Source organism: Musca domestica, unplaced genomic scaffold (genome assembly GCF_030504385.1).
Source record: "Musca domestica strain aabys unplaced genomic scaffold, Musca_domestica.polishedcontigs.V.1.1 20, whole genome shotgun sequence".
NCBI lineage: Eukaryota > Metazoa > Arthropoda > Insecta > Diptera > Muscidae > Musca > Musca domestica.
In genome coordinates this window covers 9622317-9640272 of record NW_026712250.1, presented here as the reverse complement: position 1 = coordinate 9640272, position 17956 = coordinate 9622317, and the positions used below count along the sequence as shown (strand labels likewise).

The 17956-nt window shown below is 37.4% G+C and overlaps 3 protein-coding genes across 5 annotated transcripts in view; 2 read left to right on the top strand and 1 right to left on the bottom strand.

The window, feature by feature from the left end:
* Window positions 1–17956, bottom strand: part of LOC105261991 (flotillin-2) — a 525605-nt gene that overhangs the window by 458974 nt on the left and 48675 nt on the right. The gene's annotated exons all lie outside the window — the stretch shown is intronic.
* Window positions 3257–4989, top strand: LOC101888618 (glucose dehydrogenase [FAD, quinone]-like). The gene has a single exon (XM_005191667.3). It carries the CDS (start codon window positions 3478–3480, stop codon window positions 4987–4989), a length of 1512 nt encoding a protein of 503 aa, XP_005191724.3. The 5' UTR covers window positions 3257–3477.
* Window positions 9146–16512, top strand: LOC101901552 (glucose dehydrogenase [FAD, quinone]-like). The gene is made up of 2 exons (XM_059122412.1): window positions 9146–9477; window positions 14756–16512. Exons 1-2 carry the CDS (start codon window positions 9348–9350, stop codon window positions 16474–16476), a joined length of 1851 nt encoding a protein of 616 aa, XP_058978395.1. The 5' UTR covers window positions 9146–9347; the 3' UTR covers window positions 16477–16512.

Here is a 17956-nt window from a genome sequence, read left to right as displayed (position 1 = left end):
TATTAACAAAAAATATTTTAGAAATCCACGTTTAGTAATTTTAATTTTTTCTTTTATTAACGTCTGGTAATTTAAAAAAATATTTTTTTTATCCAGGTCTGATAATTTAAATTTTTTTTATTTATTTTTTATAAAATCCACGTCTATTGCTATTTTGAAAAAATATTTTTTATAAAATCCACATCTATTGCTATTTTGAAAATATATTTAAAAAAAAACCAAGTCAGTTAAAAGGTAAAAAAATATTTTTTATAAATACCCACGTCAGTTGAAACTTTGAAAAAATATTTTTTAAAAAATCCACATTTCTGTTAAAACTGTGAAAAAATATTTTTTAAAAAATTCACATTTCTGTTAAAACTTTAAAAAATATTTTTTAAAAAATCCACGTCTGTTAAAACTGTGAAAAAATATTTTTTTTAAGAAATCCACGTCTGTTGAGACTTTGAAAAAATATGTTTTGTATTTTTTAAAAAATCTACGTCCTATAATATTTCAAAAAAATATTTTCTAAAATATCCACGTCTGATAATATTTTGAAAAACTATTTTTTAAAAAAATCCACGTTTAATAATATTTTGAAAAACTATTTTTTAAAAAAATCCACGTTTAATAATATTTAGAATATATATTTTTTATAAAATCCACGTCTGTTAAAATTTTAAAATAAAATATTTTTTAAAAAATCCACGTCTGGTAAAATTTTAAAATAAAATATTTTTTAAAAAATCCACGTCTGGTAAAATTTTAAAATAAAATATTTTTTAAAAAATCCACGTCTGGTAAAATTTAAAAATAAAATATTTTTTTAAAAAATCCACGTCTATTAAGACATTGAAAATTTGTTTTTAAAGAATTCACGTCTGTTAAGACATTGAAAATTTTTTTTTAAGAATTCACGACTGTTAAATTTTTGAAAAAATATTTTTTTAAAAAATCCACGTCTGTTAGAACTTTGAAAAAATATTTTTTTCTAAAAATCCACGTCTGTAAAACTTTGAAAAAAAATATTTTTTTAAAAAAATCCACGTCTGTTAAAACTTCGAAATTTTTTTTTTTTAAATCCACGTCTGTTAAGACTTTGAAAAAAAAATTATTTAAAGAATTCACGTCTGTTAATACTATGAAAAAAAATTTAAAGAATTCACGTCTGTTAAAACTTTTAAAAAATATTTTTAAAAAAAATCCACTATTATTAAAACTTTGGAAAAATACTTTTTAAAAAATCCACGTCTGTTAAATCTTAAAAAAAAATATTTTTTAAAAAATCCACGTCTGTTAAAACTTTGAAAAAATATTTTTAAAAAAAATCCACGTCTGGAAATATTAAAAAAAAAAAGTTCTTAAAAATCCACGTCATGTAATATTTTGAAAAAATATTTTTTAAAAAATCTTCTTCATGTAATATTTTGAAAAAAATATTTTTTTATAAAAAATCCCCGTCTGTAATATTTAAAAAAATATATATATTTAAAAAAAAAACACGTCTATAATATTTTGAAAAAATATTTTTAAAAAATCCACGTCTATAATATTTAAAAAATATATATTTAAAAAAAATCCACGACTATAATATTTTGAAAAAAAAATATTTTTAAAAAAATCCACGTCTGTTAAAACTTTGAAAAAATATTTTTTTAAAAAATCCGCGTCTGTTAAAACTTTGAAAAAATATTTTTTAAAAAATCCACGTCTGTTAAAACTTTGAAATAATATTTAAAAAAAATCCACGTCTGTAATATTTTGAAATAATATTTATAAAAAAATCCAAGTCTGTAATATTTTGAAAAAATATTTTTAAGAAAATCCACGTCTGTAAGTTTTGAAAAAATATTTAAAAAAAAATCAAGTCTATAATCCTTTGAAAAAATATTTTTTACAAAATCAACATCTGGTAATATTATAAAAAAATATTTTTTGAAAAATCTACGTCTTGTTATATTAAAAAAATATTTAAAAAAATTGAAAAAATATCATTAATTTCCAACAACAAATTATTTTCACACGATATTTGAATAAATATTTCAACAACACAATCAGGTGATACTGATGCAGTTATTTGTTTACATAAGTTCCTCCTTTCCCCCAATTTTTTTTTTTTTTCGCAACATAATTTGTAATGCAATGACGTCACAATGCTAGCCAAGAAATATTTTCAACCAATATTCATAGATGCAAATATTTTGAATATAATTTTCGATTGTCAAATTGATCGAATAACAATGAAACGGTATTTGTAACAAAACAAAATTTCGGGGCTGCAAAGGCATAGCCATCGAGATTTGGATTATTTGCAGAGAAAGCATCTTCCGATGCGGAAGTGAAAAAAAAAACTTTAAATCGTTCGCGAATCTAAACAATCGAGTGCCATGCATTGGAGTTTTTTGTTAACTCTACTGGGGATATTGAGTTTTGGACGGTGTGATAGACAAATCTGGTCGCAAATTTTGAATTTGGGCATCGGAAATGTGGTGAAACAGAATCTTTACAATGATGGTGGGTATTGAAGACCTTTAAAAATATTTTTTAAAAATCCACATTTGTGGAAGGACCTTTAAAAAATATTTTTAAAAAAATCCACGTTTGTGGAAGGACCTTTAAAAAATATTTTTAAAAAATCTACGTTTGTGGAAGGATTTTTAAGAAAATATTTTTAAGAAATCCACGTTTGTGGAAGGATCGTTTAAAAATATTTTTAAAAAATCCACGTTTTTTGGAAGGACCTTTAAAAAATATTTTTCAAAAAAATCCACGTTTGTCAAAGGGTCATTAAAAAATATTTTTAAAAAATCCACGTTTGTGGAAAGACCTTTAAAAAATATTTTTAAAAAGTCCACGTTTGTGGAAGGACTTTAAAAAAATATTTTTAAAAAATCCACGTTTGTAGAAGGACTTTTAAAAAATATTTTTAAAAAGTCCACGTTTGTGGAAGGACTTTTAAAAAATATTTTTAAAAAACCCACGTTTGTGGAAGGACCTTTAAAAAATATTTTTAAAAAATCCACGTTTGTGGAAGGACCTTTAAAAAATATTTTTTAAAAAGTCCACGTTTGTGGAAGGACTTTTAAAAAATATTTTTAAAAAACCCACGTTTGTGGAAGGACCTTTAAAAAATATTTTTAAAAAATCCACGTTTGTGGAAGGACTTTTAAAAAATATTTTTTAAAAACCCACGTTTGTGGAAGGACCTTTAAAAATATTTTTAAAAAATTCTGAAGATTTTTTTTTTAATTTTTTATTTTTTCCTTAGCCCCCCATCACAACGCCGTCTACGACTTCATTGTGGTTGGCTCTGGGCCAGCTGGCTGTGTCTTGGCCAATCGTTTGTCTGAGAATCCCCGATGGCAGGTCTACCTAATCGAAGCGGGTGGTGTTGAAACTATAGCTCATCAAATTCCAATAGCTGCCCCTTTGCTACAGGCAACCCATTCCAATTGGGGCTACAAGTCGGTGCCTCAGCGAGCCGCCTGTTTTGGCATGAACAACCAGGAATGTGCCCTGCCGAGGGGTAAAATATTGGGTGGTACCAGTTCAATAAATTTCATGATCTACAATCGTGGAAATCGTCGAGATTTCGACAGATGGGCGGAGTTTGGCAACCCTGGATGGTCATATCAGGATGTCCTGCCATACTTTAAAAAATCCGAAAATTGTTATGTAAACGGTTTGGAGCGTTCACCCTATCACAATCGTACCGGACCCTTAAATGTGGAAGATGTACGCTATCGCACCGAGGCTGTCCATGCCTATCTCAAGGCAGCCCAGCAGGCAGGCCACAGGAGGACAGATTATAATGGTGAGTCTCAAATGGGGGTATCCTATGTCCAGGCAAATACCCTGAATGGCAGACGCCAGAGTGCCTTTCGGGCCTATATAGAACCCATCCGACACACAAGAAAAAATCTGCACATTGTTACCATGGCCAGGGTGACCAAGGTCCTGATCGATAAACAGACCAAACAGGCCTATGGGGTAAGGCTGCTCTATCGCAATACCCTGTACACCATCAAGGCCAGACAGGAGGTAATACTCTCGGCAGGGGCCTTCAATTCGCCACAACTGCTCATGTTATCCGGCATTGGGCCAGAGGATAATCTAAAAGGCATTCGAGTACCAATTATCAAGGCACTGCCGGTGGGTAAGCTGCTCTATGACCACATGAGCCATTTTGGTCCCACCTTTACCACCAATTCAACGGGCAATACTTTATCCCTTGCCAAAATCGGGGCCCAGGATCTGAAGTCCTTTGCCAGTGGCAACCCTTCGACATTTTTATCCTCGATTGGGGGTGTGGAAGCCCTTACCTTTGCCAAGACCCCACACTCCAAGGAACCCCACGATATGCCAGATGTGGAATTTATTACCGTGGCTGGCAGCCTGGCCTCGGATGAGGGCACAGGCCTAACAGAGGGTGCCAATTTCAGGCGGGAAATTTACAACAAGGTCTATAAGCCTCTCAATGATGCCCAAACGGATCATTTCAGTTTTCTGGTAATGCAGTTCCACCCCAAGTCCGTGGGACGGCTATGGCTACACAATCGCAATCCCCTCGAATGGCCGAGAATCAATCCAAAATTTTTCCACAATTCCGATGATGTGGAAGATATTCTGGCGGGCATTAAGGAAGTCATACGCATTAGCAAAATGCCAGCCATGCAGAAATTGGGTGTCCGCCTGCATGACATACCAGTGCCGGGCTGTGAGGGCCACCGCTTTGACAGCGATGACTATTGGCGTTGTTCCATTCGAGTCATGTCGTATACATTGCATCATCAGGTGGCCACTTGTCGAATGGGACCGGCAGCGGACAATAGCACTGTAGTCAATGCCCGGCTACAAGTCCACGGCATTGGAAGGCTACGGGTGGCTGATACCAGTATTATACCCTTTCCACCCACCTGCCACACAAATGCCGCCTCATTTATGATTGGTGAGAAGGCGGCGGATATGATAAAGGATTATTGGCTGAATAGGAGATACGCCATATAAATTTGTTTTCGTCTTGAATTAATTTAAAAAAATAGAATAAGTATTTATTTAATTTATTATTAATAAATAATAATTATTTAAAATATATAAAAATAATTAATTACAACAAAAAAGCTATACAAGAAAATATTTTTTTATAGAAAAAATTCTACGGTCCCCTGGGACCATGTTTTTTCTATAGAAAAAATTCTACGGTGCCTTGGGACCAAGTTTTTTCTATAGAAAAAATTCTACGGTCCCCTGGGACCAAGTTTTTTCTATAGAAAAAATTCTACGGTCCCCTGGGACCAAGTTTTTTCTATAGAAAAAATTCTACGGTCCCCTGGGACCAAGTTTTTTCTATAGAAAAAATTCTACGGTCCCCTGGGACCAAGTTTTTTCTATAGAAAAAAATTTCGTCGGTCCCCTGGGACCATGTTTTTTCTATAGAAAAAATTTCGTCGGTCCCCTGGGACCATGTTTTTTCTATAGAAAAAATTTCGTCGGTCCCCTGGGACCATGTTTTTTCTATAGAAAAAATTTCGTCGGTCCCCTGGGACCATGTTTTTTCTATAGAAAAAATTTCGTCGGTCCCCTGGGACCATGTTTTTTCTATAGAAAAAATTTCGTCGGTCCCCTGGGACCATGTTTTTTCTATAGAAAAAATTTCGTCGGTCCCCTGGGACCATGTTTTTTCTATAGAAAAAATTTCGTCGGTCCCCTGGGACCATGTTTTTTCTATAGAAAAAATTTCGTCGGTCCCCTGGGACCATGTTTTTTCTATAGAAAAAATTTCGTCGGTCCCCTGGGACCATGTTTTTTCTATAGAAAAAATTTCGTCGGTCCCCTGGGACCATGTTTTTTCTATAGAAAAAATTTCGTCGGTCCCCTGGGACCATGTTTTTTCTATAGAAAAAATTTCGTCGGTCCCCTGGGACCATGTTTTTTCTATAGAAAAAATTTCGTCGGTCCCCTGGGACCATGTTTTTTCTATAGAAAAAATTTCGTCGGTCCCCTGGGACCATGTTTTTTCTATAGAAAAAATTTCGTCGGTCCCCTGGGACCATGTTTTTTCTATAGAAAAAATTTCGCCGGTCCCCTGGGACCATGTTTTTTCTATAGAAAAAATTTCGCCGGTCCCCTGGGACCATGTTTTTTCTATAGAAAAAATTTCGCCGGTCCCCTGGGACCATGTTTTTTCTATAGAAAAAATTTCGCCGGTCCCCTGGGACCATGTTTTTTTCTATAGAAAAAATTTCGCCGGTCCCCTGGGACCATGTTTTTTCTATAGAAAAAATTTCGCCGGTCCCCTGGGACCATGTTTTTTCTATAGAAAAAATTTCGCCGGTCCCCTGGGACCATGTTTTTTCTATAGAAAAAATTCCGTGGTCCCCTGGGACCATATTTTTTCTATAGAAAAAATTTCGCTGGTCCCCTAAGACCTTATTTTTTCTAACGAAAAAATTCCGTGGTCCCCTAGGACCTGATTTTTTCTATAGAAAAAATTTTGGTGGTACCCAAGGACCTTATTTTTTCTAAAGAAAAAATTCTGATAAAAATTTTTGAGTTTTTTTTTTTTTTGCTAAAATCTCGATTTTTGATCTCTGCAATAATTTTCGGTCTAGACATAATTTCAAGAAAACGTAATCTTTATTGGCCTAATTGGCAATTACCTATGTCTGCCTGACCTATGAGGTAATGCGTGTTTGGGGGTTTATGGGCCAGCTATCAATCCGCACATTTCACTTGTCGTGGTCACTGAACTCTATGACGACGCATGGTATGGCAAACAATCATTTCATTCAGTTCTTCATTATTTTCTTCTTTATGTTAATTAGTTGAGAGAATTCAGATTTTTTTAGAGATGAGTTTGGAGTATCAAAACAAAAATTTATTCAATTCATCTCAAAAATTTCAAAATATTTTTTTTTTAATTTTTTTGTTGTTTTTTTTTTTTTTTTGTTTTTTTTTTTTTGTTTTTTTTTTCTTCCGAATAAAGAAATGTGATAAAGCAAAAATAGGGGGAAATGTAGGGAATTTTTAAATTTCAGGAAAATCGATTTCAATATTGTGAGAAAAAACATTTGATCCCCCATTCCCATCTCTGCAAAATATTTCATATTTTTTGGGTTCTATTTTTAGGTCACATTTCTTTCTTCGCCAAATTTTTGCTTCTTCCCAAGTTAGCTATTCTTTCTTGTTGTTGTTGTTTTTATTATTGTTCTATTCAAACACCTTTATTGTCAAAACAAAAGCTTCAATTGATTTTTTTTTTTCTCAATTTTATTTAATTATTTCCCTCAGGTTTACTCGCTGTCTCTTTAAGGGTCTACGCGACATGATTGACTGTCTGCCAGCCTAGAGGCAGATAACTCACATATCATCATGTGCTTGCCGGTATTTTTTTCTTGGTGTTGTTTTTTTTACATCAAATTTTGAAAATTTATTCACAATAGTTTGTTATTGTTTTTTTTTTTTTTTTTTTTTTTTTTTTTTTTCGCTGCCCTGCTTCTGGTCATAAAAAATATGCTACAGCACAAAAAAGAGGCGTTAAATAATAATTTCCGACTGAAATGAGCAGCTTGGATAGGAGATTTGATTTATTACAAAATTTGGAAAAAAATATCTCATGTTCAACATGACAGATCATGTCATGCGAACATTCATAAATATAAGAAATATTGAATCCCTCAATCGACAGATGGCCTTAGAGAGAAGAAGCAGGCAATTTTCTTGGTAGAATCAGGTTTTTCCTACAAACATGAGAAGCTTCTTCAATCCACTTCCTGTTATGTTGAAAGGAATTTCTTTGATTAGAAATAATTTCAGGTTTCAAATGTTCTCCCATATTCACAGGATTCACCAGGACTAGCTGGAAGTTCCCAGACCAGGTGACCTAGTCCCAGGGGACCGGCGAATTTTTTTCTATAGAAAAAACTTGGCCCCGAGGGGACCGGCGATTTTTTTTCTATAGAAAAAACTTGGTCCCAGGGGACCGGCGAAATTTTTTCTATAGAAAAAACTTGGTCCCAGGGGACCGGCGAAATTTTTTCTATAGAAAAAACTTGGTCCCAGGGGACCGGCGAAATTTTTTCTATAGAAAAAACTTGGTCCCAGGGGACCGGCGAAATTTTTTCTATAGAAAAAACTTGGTCCCAGGGGACCGGCGAAATTTTTTCTATAGAAAAAACTTGGTCCCAGGGGACCGGCGAAATTTTTTCTATAGAAAAAACTTGGTCCCCGGGGGACCGGCGAATTTTTTTCTATAGAAAAAACTTGGTCCCCGGGGGACCGGCGAATTTTTTTCTATAGAAAAAACATGGTCCCACGTGACCGGCGAAATTTTTTCTATAGAAAAAAACATGGTCCCAGGGGACCGGCGAATTTTTTTCTATAGGAAAAAACATGGTCCCAGGGGACCGGCGAATTTTTTTCTATAGGAAAAAACATGGTCCCAGGGGACCGGCGAATTTTTTTCTTTAGAAAAAAAAGGTCCCAGGGGACCGGCGAATTTTTTTCATTAGAAAAAAACAAGGTCCCAGGGGACCGGCGAATTTTTTTCATTAGAAAAAAACAAGGTCCCAGGGGACCGGCGAATTTTTTTCTATAGAAAAAAAACAAGGTCCCAGGGGACCGGCGAATTTTTTTTCTTTAGAAAAAAAACAAGGTCCCAGGGGACCGTAGAATTTTTTCTATAGAAAAAAATGGTCCCAGGGGACCGTAGAATTTTTTCTATAGAAAAAAATGGTCCCAGGGGACCGTAGAATTTTTTCTATAGAAAAAAATGGTCCCAGGGGACCGTAGAATTTTTTCTATAGAAAAAAATGGTCCCAGGGGACCGTAGAATTTTTTCCATAGAAAAAATATGGTCCTGGGGGACCACATAATTTTTAATTTTTAAATTTTTCTTTTCTTTTAGCTCCTCCTAGACCCCACGTGTCTAAGAACCTGCTGCCATTGTCCCCAGGCAAAACAGAACAGCAAGGAATTCTAAGATCCGTAATTAACTCTCTAATGGAATAGAGAAAAGTAATTATGGTCGGCAGACCATAATGATGACGATCGGTGTAGAATTGATCAAGAGAACCTGAAACCTGCCAATAAATACAACAATAGCAAATACAATGGAACAAGAAATTATGCTCACTCATCATGCAAGCGGTTTTGGCCACAACCCAGCTAACAAAGAACAAACTTATGGCAGTTGACGAACAAGCTCATTTGTAATTTTAAACGCTACGGCAACGGACGGTATAACGCGTGCGTAACTTTGAGAATTCCGGGCACACACAACAAACATTTAAATATTGAAGAATATTTGTTGTTGTAATTATTACTACAAATATTGGAGTCGGTGCTCCGTCATCGCTGGGATTAGCATGCATGGGATAGTGATTAGCTGTTGGGCAGCTTTCCTGCTGCCTCTCGCCCTTGCGGATAAACAGTTCCTGTCACAAATGTTCAATATTGGACTGGGAAATATATTCAAACAGAATCTTTACAATGATGGTAGGTTGGAATAAGAAAACAAAACGGGGGAAAAATAGTGGAAAGAGGAAAAATGGAATAAAATTTAAAAAATAAATGTGAAGGTCTTGCAGGTTCCTGCGGACCATACTTTTTCTCTAGAAAAAATTCAGAGGTCCCTGGGACCATGTTTTTTCTCTAGAAAAAAATCGGAGGTCCCCTGGGACCATGTTTTTTTTATAGAACAAATTCTACGGTCCCCTGGGACCATGTTTTTTCTATAGAAAAAATTCTACGGTTCCCTGGGCCGATGTTTTTTCTATAGAAAAAATTCTACGGTCCCCTGGGACCATGTTTTTTCTATAGAAAAAATTCTACGATCCCCTGGGCCGATGTTTTTTCTATAGAAAAAATTCTACGCTGCCCTGGGACCATGTTTTTTCTATAGAAAAAATTCTACGGTTCCCTGGGCCGATGTTTTTTCTATAGAAAAAATTCTACGGTTCCCTGGGCCGATGTTTTTTCTATAGAAAAAATTCTACGGTCCCCGGGGACCATGTTTTTTCTATAGAAAAAATTCTACGGTCCCCGGGGACCATGTTTTTTCTATAGAAAAAATTCTACGGTCCCCTGGGACCATGTTTTTTCTATAGAAAAAATTCTACGGTCCCCTGGGACCATGTTTTTTTCTATAGAAAAAATTCTACGGTCCCCTGGGACCATGTTTTTTCTATAGAAAAAATTCTACGATCCCCTGGGCCGATGTTTTTTCTATAGAAAAAATTCTACGCTGCCCTGGGACCATGTTTTTTCTATAGAAAAAATTCTACGGTTCCCTGGGCCGATGTTTTTTCTATAGAAAAAATTCTACGGTCCCCGGGGACCATGTTTTTTCTATAGAAAAAATTCTACGGTCCCCGGGGACCATGTTTTTTCTATAGAAAAAATTCTACGGTCCCCGGGGACCATGTTTTTTCTATAGAAAAAATTCTACGGTCCCCTGGGACCATGTTTTTTCTATAGAAAAAATTCTACGGTCCCCTGGGACCATGTTTTTTTTATAGAAAAAATTCTACGGTCCCCTGGGACCATGTTTTTTCTATAGAAAAAATTCTACGATCCCCTGGGCCGATGTTTTTTCTATAGAAAAAATTCTACGGTCCCCTGGGCCGATGTTTTTTCTATAGAAAAAATTCTACGGTCCCCTGGGCCGATGTTTTTTCTATAGAAAAAATTCTACGGTCCCCTGGGCCGATGTTTTTTCTATAGAAAAAATTCTACGGTCCCCTGGGCCGATGTTTTTTCTACAGAAAAAATTCTACGGTCCCCTGGGCCGATGTTTTTTCTACAGAAAAAATTCTACGGTCCCCCTGGGACCATGTTTTTTCTATAGAAAAAATTCTACGGTCCCCGGGAACATGTTTTTTTCTATAGAAAAAATTCTACGGTCCCCTGGGACCATGTTTTTTCTATAGAAAAAATTCTACGGTCCCCTGGGACCATGTTTTTTCTATAGAAAAAATTCTACGGTCCCCTGGGACCATGTTTTTTCTATAGAAAAAATTCTACGGTCCCCTGGGACCATGTTTTTTTCTATAGAAAAAATTCTACGGTCCCCTGGGACCATGTTTTTTCTATAGAAAAAATTCTACGGTCCCCTGGGACCATGTTTTTTCTATAGAAAAAATTCTACGGTCCCCTGGGACCATGTTTTTTCTATAGAAAAAATTCTACGGTCCCCTGGGACCATGTTTTTTCTATAGAAAAAATTCTACGGTCCCCTGGGACCATGTTTTTTCTATAGAAAAAATTCTACGGTCCCCTGGGACCATGTTTTTTTCTATAGAAAAAATTCTACGGTCCCCTGGGACCATGTTTTTTCTATAGAAAAATTCTACGGTCCCCTGGGACCATGTTTTTCTATAGAAAAAATTCTACGGTCCCCTGGGACCATGTTTTTTCTATAGAAAAAATTCTACGGTCCCCTGGGACCATGGTTTTTTCTATAGAAAAAATTCTACGGTCCCCTGGGACCATGGTTTTTCTATAGAAAAAATTCTACGGTCCCCTGGGACCATGGTTTTTCTATAGAAAAAATTCTACGGTCCCCTGGGACCATGGTTTTTCTATAGAAAAAATTCTACGGTCCCCTGGGACCATGGTTTTTCTATAGAAAAAATTCTACGGTCCCCTGGGACCATGGTTTTTCTATAGAAACAATTCTACCGTCCCCTGGGACCATGTTTTTTCTTTAGAAACAATTCTACGGTCCCCTGGGACCATGTTTTTTCTATAGAAAAAATTCTACGGTCCCTTGGGACCATGTTTTTTTTATAGAAAAAATTCTACGGTCCCCTGGGACCATGTTTTTTCTATAGAAAAAATTCTACGGTCCCCTGGGACCATGTTTTTTCTATAGAAAAAATTCTACGGTTCCCTGGGCCGATGTTTTTTCTATAGAAAAAATTCTACGGTCCCCGGGGACCATGTTTTTTCTATAGAAAAAATTCTACGGTCCCCGGGGACCATGTTTTTTCTATAGAAAAAATTCTACGGTCCCCGGGGACCATGTTTTTTCTATAGAAAAAATTCTACGGTCCCCTGGGACCATGTTTTTTCTATAGAAAAAATTCTACGGTCCCCTGGGACCATGTTTTTTTTATAGAAAAAATTCTACGGTCCCCTGGGACCATGTTTTTTCTATAGAAAAAATTCTACGATCCCCTGGGCCGATGTTTTTTCTATAGAAAAAATTCTACGGTCCCCTGGGCCGATGTTTTTTCTATAGAAAAAATTCTACGGTCCCCTGGGCCGATGTTTTTTCTATAGAAAAAATTCTACGGTCCCCTGGGCCGATGTTTTTTCTACAGAAAAAATTCTACGGTCCCCTGGGCCGATGTTTTTTCTACAGAAAAAATTCTACGGTCCCCTGGGACCATGTTTTTTCTATAGAAAAAATTCTACGGTCCCCCGGGAACATGTTTTTTCTATAGAAAAAATTCTACGGTCCCCTGGGACCATGTTTTTTCTATAGAAAAAATTCTACGGTCCCCTGGGACCATGTTTTTTCTATAGAAAAAATTCTACGGTCCCCTGGGACCATGTTTTTTCTATAGAAAAAATTCTACGGTCCCCTGGGACCATGTTTTTTCTATAGAAAAAATTCTACGGTCCCCTGGGACCATGTTTTTTCTATAGAAAAAATTCTACGGTCCCCTGGGACCATGTTTTTTCTATAGAAAAAATTCTACGGTCCCCTGGGACCATGTTTTTTCTATAGAAAAAATTCTACGGTCCCCTGGGACCATGTTTTTTCTATAGAAAAAATTCTACGGTCCCCTGGGACCATGTTTTTTCTATAGAAAAAATTCTACGGTCCCCTGGGACCATGTTTTTTCTATAGAAAAATTCTACGGTCCCCTGGGACCATGTTTTTTCTATAGAAAAAATTCTACGGTCCCCTGGGACCATGTTTTTTTCTATAGAAAAAATTCTACGGTCCCCTGGGACCATGTTTTTTCTATAGAAAAAATTCTACGGTCCCCTGGGACCATGTTTTTTCTATAGAAAAATTCTACGGTCCCCTGGGACCATGGTTTTTCTATAGAAAAAATTCTACGGTCCCCTGGGACCATGGTTTTTCTATAGAAAAAATTCTACGGTCCCCTGGGACCATGGTTTTTCTATAGAAAAAATTCTACGGTCCCCTGGGACCATGGTTTTTCTATAGAAAAAATTCTACGGTCCCCTGGGACCATGGTTTTTCTATAGAAAAAATTCTACGGTCCCCTGGGACCATGGTTTTTCTATAGAAACAATTCTACCGTCCCCTGGGACCATGTTTTTTCTTTAGAAACAATTCTACGGTCCCCTGGGACCATGTTTTTTCTATAGAAAAAATTCTACGGTCCCTTGGGACCATGTTTTTTTTATAGAAAAAATTCTACGGTCCCCTGGGACCATGTTTTTTCTATAGAAAAAATTCTACGGTCCCCTGGGACCATGTTTTTTCTATAGAAAAAATTCTACGGTGCCCTGGGACCATGTTTTTTCTATAGAAAAAATTTCACCGGTCCCCTGGGACCAAGTTTTTTCTATAGAAAAAATTTCACCGGTCCCCTGGGACCAAGTTTTTTCTATAGAAAAAATTTCACCGGTCCCCTGGGACCAAGTTTTTTCTATAGAAAAAATTTCACCGGTCCCCTGGGACCAAGTTTTTTCTATAGAAAAAATTTCGCCGGTGACCTGGGACCAAGTTTTTTCTATAGAAAAAATTCTACGGTCCCCCGGGGACCATGTTTTTTCTATAGAAAAAATTCTACGGTCCCCCGGGGACCATGTTTTTTCTATAGAAAAAATTCTACGGTCCCCCGGTGACCATGTTTTTTCTATAGAAAAAATTCTACGGTCCCCTGGGACCAAGTTTTTTCTATAGAAAAAATTCTACGATACCCTGGGACCATGTTTTTTCTATAGAAAAAATTTCGCCGGTACCCTGGGACCATGTTTTTTCTATAGAAAAAAATTCGCCGGTCCCCTGGGACCATGTTTTTTCTATAGAAAAAAATTCGGCGGTCCCCTGGGACCATGTTTTTTCTATAGAAAAAAATTCGGCGGTCCCCTGGGACCATGTTTTTTCTATAGAAAAAAATTCGGCGGTCCCCTGGGACCATGTTTTTTCTATAGAAAAAAATTCGGCGGTCCCCTGGGACCATGTTTTTTCCATAGAAAAAAATTCGGCGGTCCCCTGGGACCATGTTTTTTCTATAGAAAAAAATTCGGCGGTCCCCTGGGACCATGTTTTTTCTATAGAAAAAATTTCGCCGGTCCCCCTGGGAACATGTTTTTTCTAAAGAAAAAATTTCGCCGGTCCCCCTGGGACCATGTTTTTTCTATAGAAAAAATTTCGCCTGCCGCCCTGGGACCATGTTTTTTCTATAGAAAAAATTTCGCCGGCCGCCCTTGGACCATGTTTTTTCTATAGAAAAAATTCTACGGTGCCCTGGGACCATGTTTTTTTCTATAGAAAAAATTCGGAGGTCCCCTGGGACCATGTTTTTTTCTATAGAAAAAATTCTGTGCCAAATCTATTTTTTTTGTTTTTTTGAGAAAAAAAGACTTGGCCTTGAAAATCTAGCTCTTTTGGATCTCTTCCATGGCTTTTGCCATGGTCTAAATTTCAAGCTGGCCATTGGTCCGCTTTAATACACTACTGTCATTAATTTACTCCCTCCCATGAATACTAATTCAGACATTAATTTTTTTCATTGTTTCTCTTCTTCTTTGTCTCCCTACCGCTTCCATTGTGTCTCTGTGGTAGCACCCCAACAAAATGCCGAATATGACTTCATTGTGGTTGGCTCTGGGCCAGCTGGCTGTGTGCTGGCCAATCGTTTATCCGAGAATCCCCAGTGGCAGGTGTATCTTATCGAGGCTGGAGGGGTGGAGAGTATACCCCATCAGATTCCGATTATGGCGGCATATTTGCAAGGGACCCACTCCAATTGGGGCTATAAGTCAGTGCCTCAGCGTGCCGCCTGTTTGGGCATGAATAACCAAGAGTGTGCCCTGCCAAGAGGTAAAATATTGGGTGGTACCAGTTCCATAAATTTCATGATCTACAATCGTGGAAATCGTCGAGATTTCGATCGATGGGCGGAGTTTGGCAATGAAGGCTGGTCCTACGATGAGGTCTTGCCTTACTTTTTGAAATCGGAAAATTCCCAGGTTAAGGGTCTGGCAATGTCCCCCTATCACAATCATTCGGGACCCTTAAATGTGGAGGATGTACGCTATCGTACAGAGGCGGCCAAGGCCTATGTTAAGGCTGCCCAGGAGGCAGGTCACAATAAAACCGATTACAATGGAGAATCCCAAATGGGTGTGTCTTTTGTCCAGGCCAACACTTTGAAGGGGCGAAGGCACAGTGCCTATCGAGCCTATATTGAGCCCATACGATATACCAGGAAAAATCTGCACATTGTTACCATGGCCAGGGTGACGAAGGTCCTGATCGATAAACAGACCAAACAGGCCTATGGGGTGAGATTGCTCTATCGCAATACCCTGTATACGATTAAGGCCAGGAAGGAGGTAATACTCTCGGCAGGGGCCTTCAATTCACCGCAACTGCTCATGTTATCCGGCATTGGGCCAGAGGATAATCTCAAAGGCATTGGAGTACCTATTATCAAGGAGCTGCCGGTGGGTAAGCTGCTCTATGACCACATGTGCCATTTTGGTCCCACCTTTACCACCAATTCGACGGGCAAGACCTTTTTTGTGTCCCACACCACCCCGGGGCTGTTTGCCTCCTTCTTTGCCGGGGATGCCTCAACAGTACTCTCATCAATTGGGGGTGTGGAAGCTTTAACTTTTGTTAAGACCCCACATTCCAAGGAACCCCACGATATGCCCGATGTGAAATTTATTACCGTGGCTGGTAGCCTGGCCTCGGATGAGGGCACGGGCCTACTGCAAGGAGCCAATTTCCGCCCCGAAATTTACACCAAGGTCTATAAGCCCCTTAATGATGCCCAAACGGATCATTTCAGTTTTCTGGTAATGCAGTTCCATCCAAAGTCGGTGGGACGGCTATGGCTACACAATCGCAATCCCCTGGAGTGGCCTAGGATCAATCCGAAATTTTTCCACAATTCCGATGATGTGGAAGATATTCTAGAGGGCATAAAAGAGGTCATACGCATTAGCCAAATGCCAGCCATGCAGAAATTGGGTGTCCGCCTGCATGACATACCAGTGCCGGGCTGTGAGGGCCATAACTTTGGCAGCGATGATTATTGGCGTTGTTCCATTCGAGTCATGTCGTATACATTGCATCATCAGGTGGCCACTTGTCGAATGGGGCCAGAGGCGGACAATAGCACTGTGGTCAATGCCAGGCTACAAGTCCACGGCATTGGAAGGCTACGGGTGGCTGATACCAGTATTATACCCTTTCCACCCACCTGCCATACAAATGCCGCCTCATTTATGATTGGTGAGAAGGCGGCGGATATGATACGAGCTGAGTGGTCATAATGGAGCAGGGGGTGGAGGAAAGGTAGTTTTAGGAAATAAAATCAAGCGAAATATAAGACTAGAGATTATAGGTGTTTAAGTTTAGGAATATAAGTTAAGATAAGTACAAATTAAATAAAAATTAATAAAATTAAAAAAAAAAATTAAAAAAATATTTAAAAAATTTTGTTACACAAATAATAAAAAAAATTGGGTACTGGGGGGTACCCCGGAATATTTTCTATATAAAAAATTGGGTACTGGGGTACTCCGGAATTTTTTCTATAGAAAAAATATGGTTCTGGAGAACCGTTGAATTTTTTCTATAGAAAAAATTAGAGTACTGGGGGGTACCACCGAAATTTTTTCTATAGAAAAAATATGGTCCTGGAGAACCGTTGAATTTTTCTATAGAAAAAATATGGTCCTGGGGGACCACTGGAATTTTTTCTATAGAAAAAATATGGTCCTGGGGGACCACTGGAATTTTTTCTATAGAAAAAATATGGTCCTGGGGGACCGTTGAATTTTTTCTATAGAAAAAATATGGTCCTGGGGGACCGTTGAATTTTTTCTATAGAAAAAATATGGTCCTGGGGGACCGTTGAATTTTTTCTATAGAAAATACATGGTCCTGGGGGACCACTGGATTTTTTTCTATAGAAAAAATATGGTCCTGCGGGACCACTGGATTTTTTTCTATAGAAAAAATATGGTCCTGCGGGACCACTGGAATTTTTTCTATAGAAAAAACATGGTCCCAGGTGACCGGCGAAATTTTTTCTATAGAAAAAACATGGTCCTGGAGGACCGTTGAATTTTTTCTATAGAAAAAATATGGTCCGGAGGACCGTTGAATTTTTTCTATAGAAAAAATATGGTCCGGAGGACCGTTGAATTTTTTCTATAGAAAAAATATGGTCCTGGAGGACCGTTGAATTTTTTCTATAGAAAAAATATGGTCCTGGAGGACCGTTGAATTTTTTCTATAGAAAAAATATGGTCCTGGAGGACCGTTGAATTTTTTCTATAGAAAATATATGGTCCTGGAGGACCGTTGAATTTTTCTATAGAAAAAATATGGTCCTGGGGGACCACTGGAATTTTTTCTATAGAAAAAATATGGTCCTGGGGGACCACTGGAATTTTTTCTATAGAAAAAATATGGTCCTGGGGGACCACTGGAATTTTTTCTATAGAAAAAATATGGTCCTGGGGGACCGTTGAATTTTTTCTATAGAAAAAATATGGTCCTGGGGGACCGTTGAATTTTTTCTATAGAAAAAATATGGTCCTGGGGGACCGTTGAATTTTTTCTATAGAAAATACATGGTCCTGGGGGACCACTGGATTTTTTTCTATAGAAAAAATATGGTCCTGCGGGACCACTGGATTTTTTTCTATAGAAAAAATATGGTCCTGCGGGACCACTGGAATTTTTTCTATAGAAAAAACATGGTCCCAGGTGACCGGCGAAATTTTTTCTATAGAAAAAACATGG

What these genes read in the sequence shown, in the direction of transcription:
- LOC101888618 (XM_005191667.3), top strand. Translation starts at nt 3,478, where the DNA reads ATGAACAACCAGGAATGTGCCCTGCCGAGGGGTAAAATATTGGGTGGT.
- LOC101901552 (XM_059122412.1), top strand. Translation starts at nt 9,348, where the DNA reads ATGCATGGGATAGTGATTAGCTGTTGGGCAGCTTTCCTGCTGCCTCTC. An exon ending in ACAGAATCTTTACAATGATG is followed by an intron (nt 9,478 to 14,755) that starts GTAGGTTGGAAT and finishes TCTCTGTGGTAG; the next exon opens with CACCCCAACAAAATGCCGAA.